This window comes from Taudactylus pleione, unplaced genomic scaffold (assembly GCF_031769625.1).
Source record: "Taudactylus pleione unplaced genomic scaffold, aTauple2 ptg000117l, whole genome shotgun sequence".
Taxonomy (NCBI): domain Eukaryota; kingdom Metazoa; phylum Chordata; class Amphibia; order Anura; family Myobatrachidae; genus Taudactylus; species Taudactylus pleione.
The window spans coordinates 17,600,484-17,625,354 of NW_028284519.1; the positions used below are offsets into that span (position 1 = coordinate 17,600,484).

At 43.7% G+C, this 24,871-nt stretch overlaps 1 protein-coding gene across 1 annotated transcript in view; it reads left to right on the plus strand.

The window, feature by feature from the left end:
• The first annotated feature begins 1,096 nt into the window (after positions 1-1,096).
• The window catches only part of CUNH16orf78 (chromosome unknown C16orf78 homolog), a 29,520-nt gene continuing 5,745 nt past the window's right edge, over positions 1,097-24,871 (plus strand). Inside the window, exons 1-4 of the mRNA XM_088471961.1 lie at positions 1,097-1,201; positions 4,309-4,449; positions 14,532-14,667; positions 22,141-22,507. Coding sequence (XP_088328087.1) covers positions 1,097-1,201; positions 4,309-4,449; positions 14,532-14,667; positions 22,141-22,507 — 749 coding nt within the window. The remainder of the gene's footprint in view (positions 1,202-4,308; positions 4,450-14,531; positions 14,668-22,140; positions 22,508-24,871) is intronic.

A 24,871-nucleotide genomic window follows, 5' to 3' on the forward strand; every position in this document is an offset into this window, starting at 1 on the left:
GGCCCCGAGCGACTGCTTCCCCGTCGCTCGCCGGGTCTCGCGCACGCGTACGACAGAGCAGCCTCCGTCGTGCGCATGCGCATTTGGGTACCATCGACCCGCTTGCGAGCGTCCTGCAGTTCCATCTGGATATACACAAGTGGACAAATTAAATTGCATTATATATATTGAGGTGCAGATGTACTCAGCCTTGTGGGCCTATTCATCAACACAAGAAAAACTGTTTTAAGGACATTTTCCTTAATTACCATTATCTTAGTATTCATTAACAAACTTAGCACAGGAGATATCACTGATTACTGTGAACATAACTGCGCATGCGCAGCACTGATTACAGCTGTGGTAAGGTAGAGTAGAGAGGGGAAAGTATCTATTTTCGGAAAAGCTGTCATCGCAAAAATGACAGCTTTACAGAATAGATACTTATGGAGAGGAGGAATGATGAAATCCTCCGGTAATTAGGTTTAGAACTCGCATGGAGTTCTACCTAATTACCTCCATCAATTTGTTTAGTAATGATGAATAGGCCCCTTGGAGAGAGAGAAAGTGATCAAGATGATGAAAATCAAGTACCAACCAATCAGCTTCTAACTGACATTTTTCAAACACAGCCTGTAAACTGACAGTTAGGAGCTGATTGGTTGATACATTGGGGTATATGTACTAAGCTGTGGAGAGAGATAAAGTAAAGGCCAATCAACTCCTAACTGTCATTTTACAGCCTGTTTTTGAAAGTGACAGTTAGGAGCTGATTGGTTGATACTTTACCTCTCTCCACTTTATCTATCTCCGAGGCTTAGTACATTTCCCCCTCGCTCCCTCCACTAAACCTCTCTCCAAGGCTTAGTACATCTCCTCCATTGTGAGGTATAAGCTACGAAACAAACACTCTCTGATGTCACAATCCATTGAACAGTATCTGCAGTATGTGTGCATATCAGTTGCCATGGTATCGCATCACTCCACAGCTCGTGTACTAATGTGTCACCTGTGACTCAACTGCTGCACAATGAACAAAACATCAGCAGCCCTTGCCATTAAAATGTGATTACAATATTCATTGTCTGTGCAAATGGCATCTTCAGACAGCTGATAGATGTCTAGTGAAAACAAGACAAAGGTGGGCAGTGCAATTATAGACTGGATAGACAATAAAAGAGCAAGAACTCTAAGGGTCTCCAATGACAGAGAGTCGTTTCAGGTAAGTAATATGCTGTTTCATATTACAATTTTACTGTAGAATAAATCTGTATCTCCAATTACTTTTTTGCAAAATATATATATATATTGATGTAGTCAGCACCCTGGTGTGCAGGATGCCGATGGTCAAAACACTGGTGCCGTTAATCCCGAAGGTAAGTACAATATCAGGGGAGGGTTAGGTTTAGGGGTTAGGGTTAGGCACTAAGGGGGGAGGGTTAGGTTTAGGGTGCAGGGAGGGGGAGGTTATGTTTGGACACTAGGGAGGAGGTTGGGTAGAGGCACTGGGGAGGGTTAGGGTTAGGGTACTTACCTGGTAGTGTCGGGATTCTTACTATTGGGATGTCGCTGTCGGTATTCTCATAGGCAGTATCCCGACCGCCGGGACCCCAAAACCAATCCTACATTTCAACTCGGGTAACGAGCAGGGTTGGACATGTGTTCAACCCGGCTCGAGGTGCAGTGTGAACAAGTAACCCGGGTCGAGGCAACCCGGGTCCTTTTCACTGCATAGGAAGAGGCGGCAATTGGAGATGATCTCATGTCCAAGCGCCGGCTCGGCAGTGATGCCGGGTCGTGAAGCCAGTCTGAAAAGGTTCTCAGCGGGGTCACACTCGGGATGGACGCGTGTAGAAATCCCACGTGCGACCCGGCATTTGCAATGGGAAAGAGGTATCAGACATTTTGAAATGTTACTCCTTTCCTCCACCTTACCCGAATTATGGTGTTTCCTCTTCCAGACTACTTTTCTCTTACTCGTTATTATCTATGATTCTACTGAGTCATTACAACAGAGAGCCCGTGTGAGAGCTGGGTACAAGCCATGCGGTGAGATGGGGTGGAAAACATTTTAAAATATCTATTATTAAGATGAAATTAGCCATTTATGATTATTGGCAAAAATAAAACAATCATTTTAGTAGGGCATGTTAGTAAATAAGGTTGTTTATAGGACAGTGGGCCTGATTCAGACCTGGACCCTAAGTCACGATCGCTCGCGGCCAAAAGGGGCCGGGTATGCAAATTCCGCGATCGCACTGTATTGCGTAAGGACGCCCTCTACATCTTATAGAGCGACGGCAGTGAGCGAAGGCAGGTGTCTAAAGACGCCCACTTTCCTTTATTAGCACACGTCATCTCCAGGAAGTGTGTGATTAATCAGTAACATCGAGAGCCATCGGAGCTGCACGCAGCGCTTGAGGTAGCCCCTACCCCACCGCAATCACTGCGATCACTGCAGGCTGAAATCGAAAGTGACGTGTACAATGACGCTTCCATGCTAATTATGCATACCCATAAAACTCCATTTTGACGCCCAGACAAGCCTGCATTCGCAGCACAACTCCCCCATTCACAAGCACCTTCCCCTGTTACCACCCACAAATGGCACGATCTGTCACTTGTCACTCAAAGTAGCGCTCAGTCTTTCAGCTACGAGCGCACGATTCCCGATTGCAGATACTGGCTCACACACGCGCACTGCAATGCATGCGCAGACGGGCGATGATCGCCCATAGCGAGCGAACGCAGCTTAGCGTCCGGGTCTGAATCAGGCCCAGTGTGCGCCAAGTAGCAAGATGGCTGCATATGTGACCACTTTAGCCAAGTAATCAGCAAAGTTGAATCTACCAATCAACAACAGCCTGGAAAAATAGGGCCTAATTCAGAGATGTACGCTAATGCATTTGCAGCTGCGATACCGCACGCAGCTGGTGTGAGCACATATGCTAATGCTGTAGCCGGCTGGAAATGTATTGAGACACCCACTGTAGGCTTCGTAATCCAAGCAAGTGCGTACGTAGCCATCGGCGTAGACCATTCGATAGTCGCCCATCTGAGTAACCATATTGTCACGCAGAATGGCTGCCTGTAATGAGATGTCGGAACTACTTTATCTGTGTACAGGATTGCAGGCGCAGGTGGAGACATGCCTGAGTTTTTTACCGCCCACTCCACGTTACCTACCCCAAATGGTCCCTGACTATCAATTACTTTGTGAAGAAATCCTCTTTGCAAGTAACATGGTGCACAGTGCGAGCATGACGTATGCGTAGTCGACCAATAATCGCTCAGCTATGTAAATATCGGAATAGTGTACATCTCTGAATCGGGCACTTAGGGCCGTATTCACTTAGAGGCGAAAAGCCGTAATCGGCGAAAAGGTTTCGCCTATTGCCGCTTTTCGCCTGGTCGGAACTTATCTCCAAATTCATGAATAGCAGTTGAAAAGAAGTGCAAAATCTTTATTTTGGGGTGCAAACATGGGGAAACGACCCAGAACCCTTGGCACAGTCCCCCCAAAGGCCAAATCTTGAATAGAAAAAAAAAAACCTAAGAACACCCCAAAAAAGTGCTTTCATTTTTGGGGCGAAAAAGTAAAAAGTGGGGGGGACAAGCATAAAAACAAGCAAAATAGATTTCTGGGGGGTCTGCAAGGATGGGTCAGGTGTTTTGGGGATTGCAGGTGCATGTAGCAGGTGTGTTTTTGACATTTTTTAAAAGTACACTTTAGAAACAATTAAATATGCTAGCACCCATTTTCAAGTAACCCAAATGTGACTGGACTACTTATTTTCACCAAAAAATACTACTTTATGCCATTCTTCACCACTTTTGCATAGACGTTTTAACAAGCAATTTAAACTACTTAAGTACCCCAAACACTTTTATTAGGGCCATGAGTACACTACATTGGTTCCTTATGTTAATGCATCTCTTTTTGGGGTACAGACTGATTTCCCCACTTCTGACAGTACTTTCTGCCTGTTCCGCATTCGCCACTTTACGTTTCCGCGTGGTTTGGAATTGAGTAGGGCGAAAAGCAGGGACGCGCATCAAAAGTTTTCGCCTCTGAAACAGGTGAAGGAGGCTGAAAGTCGGACAGGCGAAACCTTTCCGACTTTTCGCCTCTAATTGAATACGGGCCTTAATCAGAGTTGATCATTCGAAAAAATGTGTTAACAGTAATTTTGACTAGAGATTAATTAATTATTTGATTTTGTTTGGCCAAGTTACCAATACATATAAATTATAGTTGCAGCAGATTTAATTGTCTTTAGGTGCAAGTCATTCTATTTTGTGTGGTAATATACAATGCTTGTTTTCCAGCTTAAGAAGCTTAGTAGCTCTATAGACACCATGAAGTCTGTCAATGATAATCTCCTGATGCACGAACAGAGAAAAGTACAACGGAACCTTGTAAAACTGACGGATGTCTCCTCTGCAGGTACAAGCAGCAACATTTACCAGGTAAATTATAAATTCAGTTTTTTTCACTGCAGCTCAATTTATTTTGCACCAATGCACCTGTTTAGCCACAATACACCCACATTCAGTTTTTTTCTGAAATATAATATGAAACTTTTACTTAGAATAATCCATTGACATAACCATTTTGGTTTTATTCTAAGCCTGACCCAGGTCAGAGTCACTTCTCACATTAATAAGGTGCGTGAGCTGAATGCTGAATGCAATTGTACGTGAACAGAATGTTGGGCCTGATTTATTACGGATCACACAGTCAGCATAGAGACACCCACTACCGCTATCTTACATCCATAATACTGCAGTACTGCGTATACATCAGGAACATCGAGTAACATTGGCCTCTCACACACAATTACAACAGGGCTGACCTTACTCAGAAATGTCGCACACATTGAGTACTCAAGCTGCATATGTTGTCGCTGCGGCTAATTTATGCACTTTCGTGCAGTAGCATAACTAGGGTATTTGGAACCCAGGGCCAGGTGAAAAACGGAGCACCCCCCTTTGTGCGTGTGCCGAAAAGTGGGTGTGGCCACATGTCACAAGGGGTGTGGCTATTGAAAATGAGGATTGTTTCTCTTCTCTCTGGGAACATTCCTTTCCATTCCATATGCACCTTAATGCCCCCAGTTGTAGTGCCCCTCTTGCAATGCCCACTGTAGTAGTGCCCCTTATGCAATGTCCCCAGTAGCAGTGCCCCATGTAGTACTGCCCCAGTAGTGCCATTATACAGTGCCCCAGTAGTGCACCCTTATACAGTGCCCCCAGTAGTGCCCTTTATACAGTGTCCCCAGTAGTGCCCCTTATACATTGCCCCGAGTACTGATCCTCCCTATGCAGTGCCCCTAGTAGTGGTCCCCCCTATGTAGCACCCCAGTGGTGGGCCCCCTTATGCAGTTCCCCCAGTGGTGCCCCTTATACAGTGCCCCTTATATAATCCCCCTATGCAGTGCCCCCAGTAGTGGTCCCCCTTATGCAGTGCCTCCAGTAGTTCCCCTGATAGTGCCCTCAGTAGTGCCCCTTATACAGTGCCCCTATGCAGTTCCCCCAGTAGTGGTCCTTCTTATGTAGTGCACCTTATACAGTCCCCCTTATACAGTTTCCCCAGTAGTGCTCCCCCCTATGCAGTGCCCCCTGTAGAGGTCCCCCCTAACAAGAAACCTAAACACACAAACCACCTGAATCCCCGCGCCCCCCGCTGTCCGCTCTACCGTCCTCCTGCTCAGTACTATGGGAGAGGCATCATAACGTCTTGCCCATCACCCAGTGCGGTAGCCAGAAGGCAGAGCTAATGAGTGAGCAGTGGGTGCAGCAGCCAATGAGAGTCTGTCTGACTCTCACTGGCTACTGAAACACACACCACCGCCGGGTAGTACGAGTGTACTACCCAGCACTGGCGGCGATGTATGCCGCCGGACCACTCTGTCACCACCCCAAACGCTGTCGTCCTGCCCCTTGGTCTGCGATGGCTTTTTTGTCTGAGTAAGTGATCGCAGTGTGATCACACTGGGAACTCGGGCATGCACACTACCCATACGCAGTATGTACCATCAGCCGATCTGCGCACACTGTTGCAGTTGCGATCCGTAATGAATCAGGCCCGTTATTTCTTAATTATTTTTACTGCACAAAGTATAGCAAACACTTTTTCTGTATCTTTCCAGATCCAGAATCTATTTACCTCACAGAAAAGTACTGTAGAAAATACTAGAGATGTGCGCAGACCACTGTGTTTTCATTAGGCAAAACTATCCTCAAATGTTTTGGTTTTGGCAAAACCACCCTCAAGTGCTTTGGTACCATTTTGGTTTTGGATTTCTTTACAATTGAGAAAAACAGCTAAAATCGTGTAACTTGGACCTGTTTACATGCAATCCAAAACCTGAGAGTTTGTTTTAAATCAGAGTTCCAAACTAACAGCAGACCCAAGCAGAGACTCAGTTCTACTCAGACCCCCAAAAAATGATCTGAGTCGAGACTCGATTCGACTTGGAACCCTAAAGTTCGGGTATGCTTGGTTTGAAAACCAAAACGCACATCTCTAGAAAACTCATAATCACCATAGAAAAAAAGCACTTTATTGTACATAAAATAAATGGTCCACTTAACCTACTTGCATCATTTTATTGAGTCCCTACTTCCAAAGAGACACTCTGCTTTCTTCTTTTCATGTAAATCTAAAAAGAAGGGGGAAAAAACGGTATGCGGTCAGGAAGCCGGCGGTCAAAATAGGGTTAGGCACTAGGGGGAGGTTATGGTTAGGCACCCCTAAGGGAGGGGAAAGGGTTAGGTATAGCTTAAGTACTTACCCTGTCAGGATCTTCATTCTTCTGCATTACACACGTGTCCCCGCAATTTGGATGTTCAGAATGCAGGCGGCTGTAGCAGCATTTTTATAAGGGTACATGTGGTTTGGCGATTGTGCTTCCAAATGCGTTTCGGCTGTGGATGGCCTTCCTCTAGGAATATAAGTCAAATTTGCATCACGTGACCAAGACCCAGAAGACACCAGATGTGTGTAACGAGCCTAGCAGAGCCCAAACAAGAGGTCTGTGCCCCGTGGTACAGTCCTGCACTAGAGACAGCCAAGGCGAGCACCACCCGAAAAGTGGACACTCCCACCGGATTGCAGCCCTGACGGTGATCCCCACAAAGAGAACCACCGGCAGAATCTCTGCCTGAGAAGTGAACCCGCTGAAACTCTGCACCAGATGGTACCTACACACCAGATTGGCGACACTGCCATCCACCACTGCATGTCTTGCAGCCCAAGCTGCACCACAGGACCAGGTAGAATGCACAGCAGATAAGCAGGACACCGCTTACTGCACACTATTAAGGTACTGTTTAAACTTTACTCTACCCTCTGGGTAGCGACCACCATTCGTCCACCTAGAGACTACACTTACCACGACACATATACAGAAACTTTAAGGCATAAAGATGCCCAGCAGCTCTGTGAAGATTCAGTGACTTTCTCCTATACGGAAACGGCATGACATACTGCCAGACTAAAACTCGGCGGAAGTAATACCGACGCCGGAAGGCAGAAAAATGAAGATCCCGACAGAGTAAGTATTTAAGCTATCCCTAACTTTCCCCTCCCTAACCCTCCCTTAAGGCTGCCTAACCCTAACCTCCATCCATAGTCAGGGTTGTCTTAACAGCAGTGTGGGCCCTGGGCAAAGCAATGCACCCTACCCACCCATTCACGGGAAAAAAAAACGTAAACGGTCAATAAAATTAAACCCTCCTGCATGCCCATCAGACCTCGCACACATGCAGAGAGACTCTGTCTGAAGCCGGCATATGAAGTGAAACTGGGACTGAGGTGAGTACTCATCACCGGGGGGGAATGGGGTGGAGGAGGTTAGATCAGAATACAGTGCACCAGCGGCCGCCTATAAAAATATCACAAATTTACCAACTGGCTGCGGCTGCAGGGTGTGCGTGGACGGATCATTGGGCAACTGCCCAACAAGCCCAATGGAAGAGATGGCCCTGCCCCTAACCCTAAGTCCCCCCCGGGTGCCCCTAAACCTAACCCTCCACCTCCCCCCCCCCCCCCCCCCCCCCCGTGCGGCTATCTGCTCCCGATGCCCGGCTTACCTTTGTTCGGTATGCCGGGTGTCGGGATTTCGGTATGGAGATAATGATAGGCATCGAAATCCCGACGCCTATCTTTAGTCCCATGCCGGGATTTCACAGTCGGGAAGCCGGCGGTCGGTATTTCGACCGCCGGCTTCCTGACCCCATACCGTCCTATACTACAGGAACTGCTTATACCTCACACCAGAGGTTACCATTGTTTAGTTCTGTATCCACTGTGGAAACTTTTTTACCCCCATTGTTCCTCCCTCACACCCTGCTATGTTTCCATAAAAGTTGTATAACATTACCCAATAAAGATACTATTCAGCTATTCCAGTTCACTTCAGATTTTTGATTACACTCACACATGCCACAGATAGGGGTTGAGTGCAGTGGACTTGCTATACGAATATCTGCATTTAGTTTGGTGCATGCAATGCAAGTGTAATTGCTGCCAACTTGCATTCAACTCTGATCTGCCTCATTATATGGCTGCTAAACAAAAACACAAAAGGCCTAACCTGAAAAATTAATTAGGGTTACAGTACCTCATGGATACTTTCAGGCCAAAACAAAGTAACTGTAGTCTCCCTGTAGGGACGTACCCATATTGGGAAGCAGTCGGGAAGCCGACGGACGGAATCCCGACCGCCGGCTTCCCGACTGTCTAATCCCGGCAAGGGATAAATGACAGGCGTCGAATTCCCGACTTCTGTAATTTTACCTATTCCGGGAGCATGACACCCGGCTTACCGATCGAAGGTAAGCCGGGCGCGGACAGCCGTGGGGGGGAGGGTTAGGTTAGGGGGCTCCTGGGGGGGATTTAGGGTTAGGCACCCCCATGGGAGGTTAGGGTTAGGCTAGGGGAAGGGGGGGTTAGGGTTAGGCACCCCCGGGGGAGGTTAGGGTTAGGCTAGGGGAAGGGGGGGTTAGGCACCCCCAGGGGGGAGGTTAGGGTTAGGCACCCCCCCCCTCGGAGACTTAGGCTTAGCCAGCGGGGAAGTGGGGGGGTTAGGTTTAGGCACTTAGATGGGGGATTAGAGTTAGGCACTGGGGGGGAGGTTAGGGTTAGGCACCCTTAAGGGAGGGTTAGGGGGGAGGGGGTTAGGTTAGTTTATACTTACCTTAGTGCAGTCAGGATTTTCACCCATGTCGGGCTGCCGCTGTCGGGATTTGAACCGACACGGTAAATCATACCGATGCCGACGTGGTTAATCGTACCGATCCTGACGCGTTACACCTAATGAAGGTTGTACATTGAGGCTGGCTAGATATTTAACAATGCCTGTGTAGATTATATGCTGATGGCAGAAAAAGGTAAGTGAATGTTTGTACCCAGTATAATGCCCTAATTTCCTATTACAGACTGCACTTCTCTTGTTGGATGTATTTTCCAGTGTTTGTTCTAATCTTCTATGTATGGAGAACTGCACAGAAACTCTGCTCTTGCTCTGTGATTTGAGTGTAATTCTCTGCATCATTGAAGCCTGGCAGAAGTTTCACATGTGTCACATGGTGTATCAGACCCATAGTGACACATAACTTTATAGGGGGGACAATTCTTGAATCCTTTTAACATGGGGAATGAACCAGTGTAATTGGGCCCTAGTGTCCTTTAAGTGCTTTGCTCTTGCTAAATGATGGATGGGGTATGAAGCATGGGATACAGATTACCTCTGTGCACTTTTGCAGTGACTTTGAGATACAGGTAAACCCAAAGACATGTTTTTAAATTTAACACACATTTAACTGAAATCCAAACCCAGGCGCCCAACGGAGAAATTCAATTGTTTCTTAGTCCGGACACAAATAGCAGCGGCTGCACACATTTCGGCTGGCAAACAGAAATGCGCGATAAGTGGGAACAGTACTTTAGATGGGTTTAGCTGCTTTGCGCGGCTAAGCCCTGTGCTTCTGGGCAAGCGCACGCGGCACTCGCTTCCTAACTGAGAAGCAGTTGATTTTCTCCAATGGGTGCCCAAATAACAATTGAATTGCCGCCTTATAGTCTGAAACAACTATGGATTTCAAACTTTAAACCACATTAAAGTCTGGTAAACACTGTGCAGATCGCTCTGCAGATCAGATAAACGCTCCGATCCATGGAGCATTTACAGTATCTAATCAGTGTGCATCCTGTACACACTGAGCTATTTTTAGCTCAGTGTGTTCCTTCTTCTAAAGCTGGGTACACATTAGACGATGTGTACCCAACATGTGATCGTTAGCAAATAGCAACATCCCCCATCGGCCCTGCAGCAGGGCTGGCGGGGAATGTTTCTAGCGACCTGCGAGAGCGCGCCTGTCATGGGTACACACCAGATGATGTAGCTGAGATCGGAACAACATATCATCTAGTGTGTACCCAGCATAAGGGTTCGGGAGTTTGGGCAGCTAACATTTTAAGAAGCTCATAAAATGTGACCATCCAATCCAACCTTAGGTGCTTTTGAAGCTGTTTATCGGCTAATGCTCCTGCATACACACTTATGCAATTATCGGCCTGATAATCGTATAGGTGTGTACCCATCTTAAGAAATGAATTGTACAGAGATTATGAAACAGTTTGGAGGCAGCCATGTGCTACTGATTTGAGAAACTCATTATGCATGCCCTACCCATAATCCACTGGGACTGGATAGCAACTAGATGAGCGGGTCCGGTTCTCAGAGAACCAGACCCTCCCGAATTTCCAGATCCGAGGTGAGAACTGAGCTAGGCTCAGGTTTTTCCACGTGACTCGGATCTCAAAGCGAGGCAAAACGTCATCCTCCTGCTGTTTGGATTCTCTCTGGTTTTGGATTCTATAAAGGTCCCGGTGGTCGGCACCATTTTCACTTCGGGTGTGGATGGTGAAATGAACAGACATGTTGCTGTCACTCTGTGCCAGTGTGTTGACCAACTTGTCCTGTCAGGGTCTGGGGCTGCAGGCTGCTGCTGTGTTGTCCGTAAAGGGGATGTTGCTGCAGTATATAAAGGGGGGCTTCAGTGGGTGCTGCAGCTGCTGTGTCACTTGTCCTGTCAATCAAGGGGCTGCTGCTGTGTTATTATACATAAGGGCTGCTGTTGTTGTCCTGTCCATCAAGGGGCTAGGGCTGCAGTCCATAAAGGGGTGCAGTGTTGTCCGGAGGGGGGGGGGGGTGCTCTGTCAATCAGGGCTGCTCTTCCCCAGTGTAAAAAAAATAACAGTGCTTTTTTTTTTGTGCGTTAGCAACTTAGCTGCGCTATTATTGTTTGGTGACACTGCCGGCCAGACCACAGTTTATCGTCCACGTATTTGTGACTCTGCAGGAGGTCTGTCCGCATTCGGCAGGGGTGCTTTGTTGTCCATAATGAAGGGGTGCTATCTGTTTTTCATCAAGGAGCTGCTGCCTCATTCAGGGGTGCTAATCCCCAGTATAATAACAATAAAAGTGCTTTTTTAGTCTGTGTGTGAGTTTGCAACTTAGCTGCACTATTATTGTTTGGTGACACTGCCGGCCAGACCGCAGTTTTTTGTCCACGTATATGTGACTCTGCACTGCAGGTGATCTGTCGCACTCAGCAGGGGTGCTTTGTTGTCCATCAAAAAGGGGTGCTGTCTGTGTTGTTCATCTAGGGGCTGCTGCCTCATTCAGGGGTACTCTTCCCCAGTGTGAAAAAATAAGTGATATATATATCTATATATATTTTTTGTGTGTGTGGGCATTAGCAACTTAGCTATTTATCGTCCACGTATTGTGACACTACAAGTCGTTGCGCAGTGTGTTATTCTTATTCATAAATAATCTTGTGACACTAATGGTGGGTACACACTGGGCGATATTACTGAGCGACTGCACGATTATGACATCGTAATCGTGCAATCGCTCAGTAATCGTGCACAAATCGTGCACTTTTATGTCGGAAACGACCAGCGGTGTGCACTCCCGCTGGTCGTTTCCGACATTGTCCATCGCCTGAACATGCAGCACAACCTGACGATAACGACAGATTGGCATGTTCAGGAATGATGGACAGTGCCTGCACTGACCGACTGATCGTTCAGTGCAGACACTACAGGGGATCAGGAACGATGGTGCGATTACGATGTCGTAATCGTACTGTCTTTCCTGATCGCCTAGTCTGTATGCACCTTTAGTGTTAGCACAGTGTGTTATTCTTACTTATAAATAATTAATCTTGTGACACTAAGTGGTAGCGCAATGTGTTATTCTTATTCATAAATAATCTTGTGACAGTGTTATTATTTTCTAACTCATAAAAAATCTTGACACTGTAGGTGTTTGATACCGCAGTGTAATATTTAAAATTGGCACAAATTGATGTGTGCTGTACCCCACTTCATTCGTGTTTGTTGATATGGAGAATGATCAGTTGAGAGGAGAGCAGGAACCACATACTAGTGCTGGAGCTGCTGCCAGTGCCACCAGTCATGATGATACTAGTAAATCTACATAATCTACTAAAGCCGACGCCAAAGGGCATGCAGGGCTTATGCAAGGGCATTTAAAATCAAGAACCAATCTTTTACAGTGTTAAAGAAGAAATTATCAAAGGGAATGTTAGCTGCAGAAAGACATAAAATTGGCAACATGACATGGCAAGGAAAGGCTAAGGCCTTGGCCTTTATTTATGACTGGTAGTTTTACATCTTTTGATGATGTAAGCACAAGTGAACATGCTGACATAGAAATCGAGGATGCTTCTGTGGAAGTGCACCAGGATGAAAAGGATATTTGTGTAGCTGACGCTAATGAGGATGTTGATGATGAGGATGTTGATGAGGAGGTTGTTTGTGTAATTTAGGTACCAGTGGATGAAACAGTTGTTGCCCATGATAAGAAAAAGCCCATTGTCATGCTTGGCCACAAGACAAAAAAACTTGTTTGTATTTACTCATCTGCATCACCAGTGGGGTTTTTTGGGAAAGTTTAGTTTTTTCTCAGCAGATGCACTTGCTGGAGAAACTGAAGGAGAAGCCATCGCTGCATCATGTGCCACTTGAGCTGACAAGTTGCTTACCAACAGCTCTTTGCATCTCTTCAGATCTGTGTCCATTGGGAAGAAACACACATCTTCATCCCTTCTGGGATGAAAATCCACTCCCAGCAGCAGTAGCAGCAGGCATAGTGCTCAAGGATTCTCAAGAAAGACACAACATAAGACTTAAATCTTAAATATTGCATTTGCTCTGTTCGGCTTGTCCACATATCTGTGGTTAAGTGGACAGTGGAAACAACGGCATTTTGGAGGGCAATAAAAACATTTTTTTTTAATTATGTGATTTTAGCAGATTTTATCAATTTTTGAAAAAAAATACAGATCCAAAACCAAAACACACAAGTGGCGGTTTTGGCAAAACCAAATCCAGATCCAAAACACAAGGAGACACAGAGCCAGAACCAAAACACGGGGATCGGCGCACATCTCTAATACAGCCAAACAAAATAAGTGGTAAATGCTTGCACTCATTTAGGGTCATATTCATTAAAGTTTTTTGTGGGGGAAAAAAAAAGCAGTTTTTTTGAGGATTTCTGCATTAGCTAAGTATCCTATGATCGCAAGAGTAAACCCTATAGATTTCAACAGGGAATAAAAAAAATGCCAGAACTCCCAATAGCTACAGTATCGCCATCTTTATATGGCGTTAGACACTGTAGCCTACAGGCTACATTTTTGCAAGTTCTAATTTAAAATTTTCCTATTGTAGCCTATGGGCTACATTTTTGGATTCCTCAACAGTAATTAACACTTTAGCAAACTGGGTCAAAAGTGATTTATCTTCACAGGTACAGGCTCTTAATGGAACCCATGTCCCTGCAAGAATTCCATGATACATTCCACATTCCCTCAATAAATAATTTTATATTGTAGATATAAAAAATGTTACTTACCAGGGCAAAACTGCAAGTCATAATAGGCCCCTTGCAATTGTAAAATCAGGAATCTGTTATTTATTATTGTTAATTACCCAATGTTATTGCATTGTGAATTCATATTTATTAATCACTGTAACTCAAGCTTGTATTATGTGTTAATTGAAAATATCAGAAAGTTTTGTGTATTAAACCATATATGTTACAACAGTTAAAAGACAGCTACATTAATAAGTACATTTGTCCCAATAATTTGAAAATATACATCAACAAAGGGTAAAGGTGGTTTATTTCCAGGTCTGAATGTTTAGGACTGGGGCCCGACCCTGGAAATTAGGGACAGTTGGAAATGATAACAGTAAGTGTGGTCCCTTAATCCTAGTGTCTGTTACCCTGGTTCAGTATCATGTTTACACAACAATTGATCTTGCCTTGGCAGTGCAAATGTGTGTGTCTCTACATCGGACGTCATCTTTCGATTAGACAGATTAGTAAGCCTACAGCTGCCGAATCATAAGTGTTGTACTTGGTATCACTGAAACACATTCATGAAATGATGATTTTGTGTAAGTGATTACTGTGTTTGTACTGTGCATTTTTTTTCTACATTTACAGAATCCAAGCAATTGTGATAGGACAGAACCAGATTCTGCAAAAGCTTCAACTGAAACATCTGCTATGCCGCATTCTGGTCACCTGCTCAGGTTTTCCAGCTTCCTTAAGCAGCCTTTTAGAACGCTAAGCACCACAGGTAAGATATGACTTATAAAACCTAAACCTTTCAAGTTTTTATTGTGAATTATTCCTGATATCAGAGGTCACAAAGGGTTCCACCATCAAATGTAGCAGATGTTGATACTTTCACATATAGGTCATGCTAAGAGTGATGAGTGACCCATCATGTTGTCTCAGCTGTAGCATAGGCGACAAGGTCTATGGTTTTAGTGTGATCACTGACAAAGCTTCTATAATGAAATTTTCAACTGAAGTGTTGCACCAAGAGGAAAATGTAGTAGATGCTAACAAAGTTATTATCCTCTCCTTGAATAAATCCTATATCCAAATAATGGAAACTAACTCTACAGGGTATAGTTACTAAAGTGAGAGTTTTTAGAAGTGGAGATGTTGCCCATAGCAACCAATCAGATTGGTTGCTATGGGCAACATCTCCACTTCTAAAAACTCTCCTCTCACTTTAGTAAATATACCCCTACCAGTAAGGAATGCAACAAGCAACTCAATCTTGGGTACATCTTTGGTACATTCCCACCTCCACACTTTGCAGTCAGAAGAATGTTCACTGCACTCAAAGTAAAAAACTGTTTATTGAAACGGATACAAAGGGTGTTAAAAAGAGGAAAGTAAAGTAGACTGGTGCTAATGCCATGCCTAACACACCCACAGAGCAATGGTACTGTATAGGGCAGTGGTCGCCAACCTTTATTGGGATATGAGTTACTCGAGAAAAATGAAACCTCCTGAAGAGCTACTAACAGTTTTGAAATAAAAAAAAATCTGGCTAATAACCAAAAATGAAAGATCATTTAATGAAAATTAAAAACATGTTTCATAGAAAACAACAATGCATTTAGTTAATACAGTGATATTGTTGCACGTTTCCCTTTTAATTACCGGATCCAAGGAGGTAAGTACAGTATAGTAGAAGAGCAAAAGATATAGGCAGGGCTGCTGTGATTTTTCAGCAGAGCTGGGCAAGAATCACTCGCCCCAAATGCAGTTGACGCCTGTGATGTCAAGATGGTGTTCATCATGTATTGTGTCGCCCTATGGCAATCATTGACATGCTTCACCGTCACTCCACCCACGGCTTTGTCAGAGGTCACTTCCTCCTAATTGACTCTGCAGCTAGGAGAGCTACCAATATTACGGGTTGGAGACCACTGGTATAGGGAATATACTCCCCATACCTAAACAAAATAGACTAACATTACAAGTACATGCAATATCCTTTCCCATCCTACACTATCAAATCCCATTTTGGGTTTCTTCTATTACCAGCCTTCATTTATATTAAGAACCATTAAAAGAAAAAAAATATATATATTATACTACACCGGTTGTAGCGGCACTCCTGGCTCCAGGTTCAGAATAATCACAGACTCATCAACGTGAGAGACAACGTTTCAGTGCCTATTGATTATAATTTGTGGCACTCTCATCAGGTCTAATGCGTACAAACAAAATCTCAACTTGCAGGCACCCAGCCTATTGCTGCTGTAAAGGGAGAGCCAGACCTCTGCGAACTTGTAAATATATATATATGTAAATATATATATATATAGATATATATATATATATATATATACATATATACATATATACACAATCCAATAATCCCAGCCCTCTGGAGCCCCAAAAGGGGTAACTCGCTCTGGTGCCTTCCTTGAGGGGACCTAAACCTCCAAATACAGCATACCAAAAAGGCGTCACTCAGGGTCTTTTGTTTCCAAAGTTTTAGTGAAAAAAATACATAACAGTATATATGTATTTTTTTATTAAAACTTTGTAAACAAAAGACTCTTAGTGATGCCTTTTTGGTATGATATATATATATATATATATATATATATATAGCAATGCCGCACTCATCTGGATATTGGTAGATATGTATCTTATGAGTTCCTACTAAATAACTGATTACCACACCACAATTGTCATAGGTCATAGGTATCCTCAAAGTCACAAAAGTATTCCTCGGTATCTCTCCAACTTATTCAAGAATAGTCTCTACTTATGTTGTCAAATGACAGTCTCATAGATTCTTCAAATTACATAGTCCCGATCCAGGATATTCATTAATACACTGTATTTTGATCCAGCACTGTGATACACCATACAACAGTTCCTCCAGGTACTTTAAACACCAGGTCCACCTTTAAAACCTCATTCAGGAATCCACTCCATAAACCAGCACCTTTCAAGTTTAAGGACAGTATCACTATCCAATAGACACTATGTAGCACAGAGTGGTGGTTGGAAGTTACTCACCCTATTCAGTCCATCTCTGCTGGTCTCTCCTTCTGTCCAGTTTGGCTGTGGAGTGAGTGGGGGTAGGTGGCCCTCTATATGTGTCTGTGTTACCTTATCCTTGTAATAATGGTATCACTGCTAAATATTGTATTTGATTTTATTGTGTAATAAAAAAAGGATTGTACAAATCAATATTGTGGTTCAAATATAAAATACAATAGTATGTGGTATCTATATGACCCCAACACGTTTCATTATGTTTGCAGAACTTTTTCAAGGGTAGTAGCTACTACGTTTGAAAAAGTTCTGCAAACAGAATGAAACGGTAGGGTAGTAGATACTACCCTTGAAAAAGTTCTGCAAACAGAATGAAACGCGATGGAATCACATAGATACCACATACTATTGTATTTTATATTTGAACCACAATATTGATTTGTACAATCCTGTTTAAGAGAAAGTCACTGCTTGCATAATTACTATGGATGGCACCCTGGCATCATAAACTTTTACTACAAGTGCCTCTCCACACGGAATGCTATATATATATATGTATATATACAGTATTAGTATATATTTCTATGTTGACAATTTAAGAATAATGTATGTACAGGTATGTAATGTAGCCCCCATACAGACATTGGGAACACCTTACAGAAATGTTCCATAAATACAAACTATACAAAATTGGCCTGAATCAGATGTGGATGCAGTTAGCATTGCTGCTGCGTCTTTGGATGCAGCATCAATGCTAACATATAGTAATACAGCAGGAGGCGTCTGTAGGAAAAAGACGCCTTCTGCCAGCATCTGCGATCCAATTGTTGCGTCTAAAGATCACCATTGCAACCATCAGCTGCAGTAATCGCTCATCTGAGTGGGCAATGGAACTGCTCAGCTGCGGTCAGGAAGTCTGCATCAGAAGGCGCAGGCCCTGGCCCCAGCACTTCCAGAAAACGGGGGCAACATGCCCCCATTTCCAGGAATCCAGGCCGGCTCCACCCACTTCCCACCCCCAAACAGTAGGCTGTGGCTCTGGGGAACTGCAAGAGATCATGCAGTAGAAGATCAGCACATGCGCAGTACAGATCCTGCACATGCGCTAATCTTCAAACCATCGGGTTTGCGTACATCTCTGAATGAGGCCCTGTTTACATTAGCACACATTTTAGCTTTCAATACAGATACACATGTGCAAATGTTCCCATAAGTATGTGAAGAATAAACCAAACTTCAAGTTAACAAATGAAAGATTGTATGCATAAATCCATGTGTCACAGAGAAGAGGTTATTATTAATAACATAAGCTGGATGGTAGCGGAAGACATTATTATCATTATTACTATTATTAGGATCAAAAAATTTTTTAAAAAACAAGCCAATTTTAAAGAGCCTCCTCTGCCAGACCTCTGCACTCTTTTCTCTCTGTGCGACCTTCATCAGTGGCGCACAGTGCTGCATTGTGTCACAGTTCATGTACTTTGCGTGGAGTTATCCGGTGACATAAGCATGACAACAATACATAACAACAAAGACGATTGCACACATCCTAACTATGCACTATAAAACATTACATACCTTAAATATACTGTATGCAGCTGTGTAGCTTTTATTGTACTAAACATTTAATAAAGATGAAACCTTCAGATTCTTTGTACAAAAGGTTATTTACCAACAAGGCTACTTCATACTGATTCAACTAACTTTATTAAATAGCTTTGTTATGTGTTCTCAATGTTTTAAAGGGTATTACAAATATGTAACTATTTTAAGATGAAACTTTGATGCTTTTTCTGTTATTTTAAGGTACTGTAGGAAGGAATTTATATTCCCTGTACTGCCCATTATCAATATCTCTAACACTAAAGATGATATCCACCCAAATTATTTGTAACTCCATTCCCCAAGTGGTTGAGCAGCAGGGGTTGGATGTCCAAAATCAATTCTGCAATTCTGGAGGCAATCGCCCTAAATCCAGCTTCTCCATAAGGGATAATTCTGCTGCAGCGGCCGGCAGGAGACTGTTGAATACCATGCTTATTACACATTGGGTTGGCTTTAGTCGGTAATGCTCTCTGGGCCTGATTCAGCAGTGGACAGAATTGCAAAGCTGCACGAAAGCAGCTTTACAATTCCATCATTGCAATTATGTTAATGCAGTAGGAGGCATCAGGCCTCCTGCATGCATTAATGATCCGACCTGCATCCATGGACGCAGCGTCTGCTTATCTGCGTGATCCTTGGCCGGCTGAGTGACCATGGGGTCATAAAGATCGGCCATCTCAGATGATGGAAAGAGGCCAGGAAATCTATGTCAGCCGACCTGCATGCACTGCTGAATGAGGGCCTCAATACACAAAAAGCCCTCATGTGTCAGAAGAAATATAACTAAACATTCTCCTGTCAGCGGCGTTAAGAGAATTAGCCATTACAGTGGTTGTAGAGTAAGGGAAATATCTCTCAAATGGCAGACTTCAAATGTATGCTTCTATTCAAATTAGAGGGAGGAGGAGTTTAGCCTTTCATACATAGGAGTCTATTTACTAAGCAGTGTTAGGAGACAGAGTGAAAAGTGATAAGAAAGTGATTAGGTGCCAGCCAATCACCACCCAACTGTCATTTTCAAACACAGCCTGTGAAATGACAGTTGGAAGCTGATTGGCTGGCACCTTATCACTTTCTTATCACTTTTCACTCTGGGGTCTATTTACTAAGCAGTGTTAGGAGACAGAGTGAAAAGTGATAAGAAAGTGATTAGGTGCCAGCCAATCGGCTCCCAACTGTCATCTCACAGGCTGTATTTGGAAAAATGACAGATGGGAGCTGATTGGATAGTACCTTATCACTTTCTTATCACTTTTCACTCTGGGCTTCATTCAGAGCCGCTCGTAAGCGGCCGCTCATTCGTTGCGAGCGATATTCGCACATCTGCGCATGCGTACGGATAGTAATACGCATGCGCGAACCAGTGTGTGCTCGCTAAATAGCAAATGCCTGCTATTTTGAGTGACAGGAGGAGGCGTATGTGGGTGGTAACAGGGGAAGGTGCTTGAAAACGGGGAGTGGAGATCAGAACGCAGGCGTGTTTAAAGGTCAAAACGGGTGTTTTAAGGGTGTACATAATTAATACAGCAGCATCATTGACCACGTCACTTGGTTATTTTATAGTCAGAACTGCTCGCAAGATTGCGGTAGGAAAAACCAACCACAAGAATAGCGAGCAGTTCAGATGCCATTCGATGTACTCGATTAATCTATTAAATAGCGGACATGACGTATGACGCGAGCGGCCAGGGGGCATTTTTTCCAAAATTACGACCGCAAGTTTTGTTCGCTCGTTCAGACATAGAGGCGTGAACAGACCGCAAAGAGCGAACGGTTCATTTAAATAGCCACCCCCTTGTTCTGAACGAGCGAGGGCAAATAGCGTCCGGCTCTGAATCAGACCCTCTGTCTCCTAACACTGCTTAGTAAATAGACCCCATAGTTTGCATAAATGTCTTCTGCAAGTGCAAGTGAGTTGGAAGCAGGGGTGTTGGATTGATTTTATGTGTGGGGGCAACATAAAATCGATCCAGCATTGCCCGCCGCCCACCCACCCTCCCCTGCCATACTTTATCCCCTCCCTTCCCATCCCCTCCATCTTACCTAAGCGGCAGCCGCAGACAGTCTGGGCTGTGCTTTATAGTAATAGGCTGCACAGACCCTGCACTGCATGGATGAGCCACACCCTTCTCTCCCCCAAAAAGTGAGCAAATTTGCCCCTTGGCAAAACCAAGTTGCACTGCAGGTGGGGCAGATTTAAAATGTGCAGAGAGATTTAGAGTTGGGAGGGGCATGTCCTAGTTGAAATCTAAAGTGCAGTGTACAAATAAAGCTGTCCAATACTTGAGTGCTACATGCAAAAGCTGACAATATTTACCCTGTATGTAAATAAATAAAAATGTACAGTGTACCTGCGCCCCTCACACTGTAACATAGTTTGTCCAGGTGCAAAGTTGCTGATATTTTTGTATTGTTTGGCTCCCATCCTTGAATCAACTCCATAATGCATCAATATCCTACACTTCTCCTTTAAGCACTTGCCTGGCGCGTGGTCACATCGTCTGTGACTACACCAGGCAGTATATTAACTGACATTGGCCCTCATTCAGAGCCGTACGCTCTGAGCAGAGCGCACGCTCTGAATGAGGGCCGCCCTCCATAATTCTGGAGCGTCCTCCTGGACGCTCGTATAGCTGTGGGTCACCACCCACAGCCTATACGAGCGTGCAGTTTGATGGCCGCGATGGTCGTGACCATCACGACCATCGAAACTGCGAGCCGGAGCCTGCGGTTGAGGTTTTCAACCGCAAGGCCCGGAGTGATTTTGGCTCTATCAGAGCCAAAATCACTCCCACTGACATCACTAATGATGTCAGTGGGCCGGCTTATGACGGTAGGCGTTCCCTTGGGAACGCCCCCGGCACGCCTACCAAAGAGGGCGTGCTGTCAATCAACATCGACAGCACGCCCCCTTTGATCAGACACAACGAGCTAAGGACTTTCCTTCGCTCGTCGCGTCTGGCGCATGCGCACGACGGAGCTCCCGCCGTCGTGCGCATGCGCAGTGCACAACATCGACCCACTTGCGAGAGGACAGCCGCTTGCGAGTGGGTCTGAATCAGGCCCATAGTCAGAAACAATGTGACCTGTCAGTAACACACAGTGGGGTGTTGCCGGAAAAAATCTTTTAACAGCCACCAATAGCAGAGTGGCCACCCAGTCCATTTGCATCCCTGCACCCTCCCCCAGTATCTGCCATGCTGCCAATCACTGCTTATAGGTCTGCACGGCAGAACCCCCCACCCGGCGGCTGCAGAGATGTGCAGACACTGGGGAAATGTAAATTAACTACCCCTGAGCCCCACAGCCTATACCTGGTAGCTGCTCAGAGGAGCAGCAACTGCGGAAATCAAAGGGGTCATGATTTTCTGAATATTAATGGCTCGATATATCGATGACTAACATAATAAAAATTGATGTTACTTATGTGTTTTAAAAAAAATATTATTTTTGTAATTAAATTGTGTTTGATAAGTTTTAAATAGATGTGTTTGACCCAATTCAATCATAAAAAAATGACCATTTCTGAGCAGCTTTTGAAAAAACAATTGGCAATTAAAAGGTTAAACCTTTACAGCATTCACATCCTACTATTTATGCAGCTTCCAACCAATTTGCTCTTTTCTAGAAAAAAAGAAAAGTAAAGGCTATGTACCTTTCAGCGGTGGGGCTTCTTCCATGGGTATAAACACTACAAGGCCTCAGAATGACTTAAGACTTGCAAACTTGCTGAAGAGTTCAAGTTTACACAGCAGAACCAGTCCATCCCAATGCTTATGCCAACAATCAAGATCCGTCAACATTTCAGATTCAAAAGCAATGTTTTCATCCCATCATAAGTTATCTGGAGAAAGGTTTCCACGTGACAGTAAAACTGGTAATTTAGTCTTTGAGAGGAGACTGAAGGAACTGTTGCTAAAAGATTGCCAAGAAGGAAAATGTAAGAGAGCCTCAGATCTCCCACACATACAGCCAGATGACGCATTAAGATGCAGGTATATTTTGCAATTATCTCTTCCAAATATACAGTATATCTTAAAATAGAACTCCACATTAAGCTAATTTTAAACAGTCCCCTCATACCAACAATTACTCGCTGACTGTCATTGTCCTTTAGTGGCCATTCTTTTTTGCATATTTTTTTTCTCTTAAGATTTTCATTAACACCTTATGATAAAAGCAGAGGAAAAGTTGTAAATGGGAGCTATGTGTGCCCTAGGTACCTGGCTTCTGTTTGGTGGAGGGAAGTTAATTGGCAACACTGATTGCCAGAGCACCTGTGAGTGGCTGTTATAAGGCATGTCAGTTGCTAGTCTCAGTCTCTCGCTACCTGGGGAACAGGCAGCAGGCAGGTTGAGAGACACTGTGCTTACTGGCTGTAAGTACTGTGCTAATACTCCCATTTTTGTGATAGTGATGTAAGGTCCTCTCACCCTGACAGACGGAAATTATTTTGTATAGTTAATGCTGGACTGACCAGGTTTTACTTTTATGTTTTGTTTATGTTTTATGCTGCTAATGAAACTAGCTGTGGATATTTGTACCAAGGCTCTGGACTGGTGTGAAATCGACTGGCTGCTGCATGAAACATACTACTTTTTACCTCAGGAGACAGCACCCTTACCCTGATCTTGATAGCTAAAGAGTGACATAGTTGTTTAGTGATTATGGACTTACTCAAAGAACAAAAAAAAAAAATGTTGGGAAGTTGGGCCTAAAGTTTCTACAAAAACCATATATATATATATATATATATATATATATATATATATATATATTACTGTAGGTGTGTGGTGTGATGCACATATGCTATTCATTATTGATGTTGTACCTCCTGATGAAGAACCTGTAAGGTCCAAAAACATTTGAGAGAAGTAGAGCACTTGTATTTGTGACATGCAACAAGTAACAAATAAATGGCAGTTATTTATCTGCAAAGGAACCCGGTGAGTGCCCCATTCTTAGAACTTTCTACATGTGGGAGATACCCCAGTTGTTGATCTAATATACAAGTAATAAGTGGCACTCCCAGACGGGGGGCTGAAACCGAAATGTTGCACAGTAAAGCACTGTTTTTTTCTCTGATTATTTGGACTGGGAGTGCCACTTATTTCTTGTATATGTAAGTGGAGGGGTTCCAAGGTGAGCACCCCAGCAAGCATTTGGAAGGCTCTGCAACAAAGTGAGTGCCGCTACTTTTATGTTATATATATATATATATATATATATATATATATATATATATATATATATATATATACACACACACACACAGTTTTTAGCTATATATTCTATGGTTACCATAACAGACACTTCTTGATCAAAGAATCCCTTATGGCAATTCCAGTGTGGTTATCAGTGCACAGTAATTGCAATAGTCTCAGTAAAGTCTTAATTTAGGAGAGAAAGTCTAAGATCAAAATTAAAAATGTGTTCATGGGCTCTTGAATATATTTGTAGATAATTTATCTTATTAAATTAAGTGGATAGCTTTATTATTTGTGAACTCTGTATTGTATTCTTCTGAAAGGAACTTGCCAGTTGCATCTGATCTTATCTTGACAATCATGCCTTTTTAATAATTTGCTTGCTCTATCTCTCTCACGGTGGGATGCTAGTATGTGGTCAATGACCACATGTCTTAAGGACCCCATCGGATGTCCTCATTCTAAAAAGTGACGGGGCTACCGGTTGTTCCGATGTTCTCCGACTAATAGTCAATTTGATTGCAGACCGATACAATGCCATCCTTTCTCTGATGGTACGAATAGTTTTACCGACATAGTAATGTCCGCATGGGCAGATGATCACATATATAGCAAAGGTCGACAAGCAATTTAGAATATATATATATATATATATATATATATCCTTACAAATATGGTGCGCTCTGGGGTATTAGTTAATGGATTGTGGTTATCAGTGTAGCAATGTTATAGTAATATACACTGAATCCAAATAACTTTGCTGATGTTACTTGGGTCGTGCTCTTAATAGGAATGTGTGGGCCTATATCTGTAGGTTGGATGTCCTTAAATGTCCCAGGTGTCTGGGTGATGCTCCGGATGCTGTTTCTTCTTTATAGTATCAGTTCCTGAAAAACAAACAAACAGCCACATATCTAGGGTGGGTGTTCTTAAAAATTCCCAAAACCAAGGTTGTGATGTGAATCTGCAGGGAGGTTGTTCCTTATAGTATATATTTCCATGGACTAACCTTTGCATAGTAAAAAGGTAAAACATGCTCTATAAACCCCTTAATGTAGTATAATGCAAAGAAATGGATAATACTAGAATGTAGTGTGAAAATATAGATGAGTGAGGCTGATATAATATGAAACATATGTTTACTAAAGGACT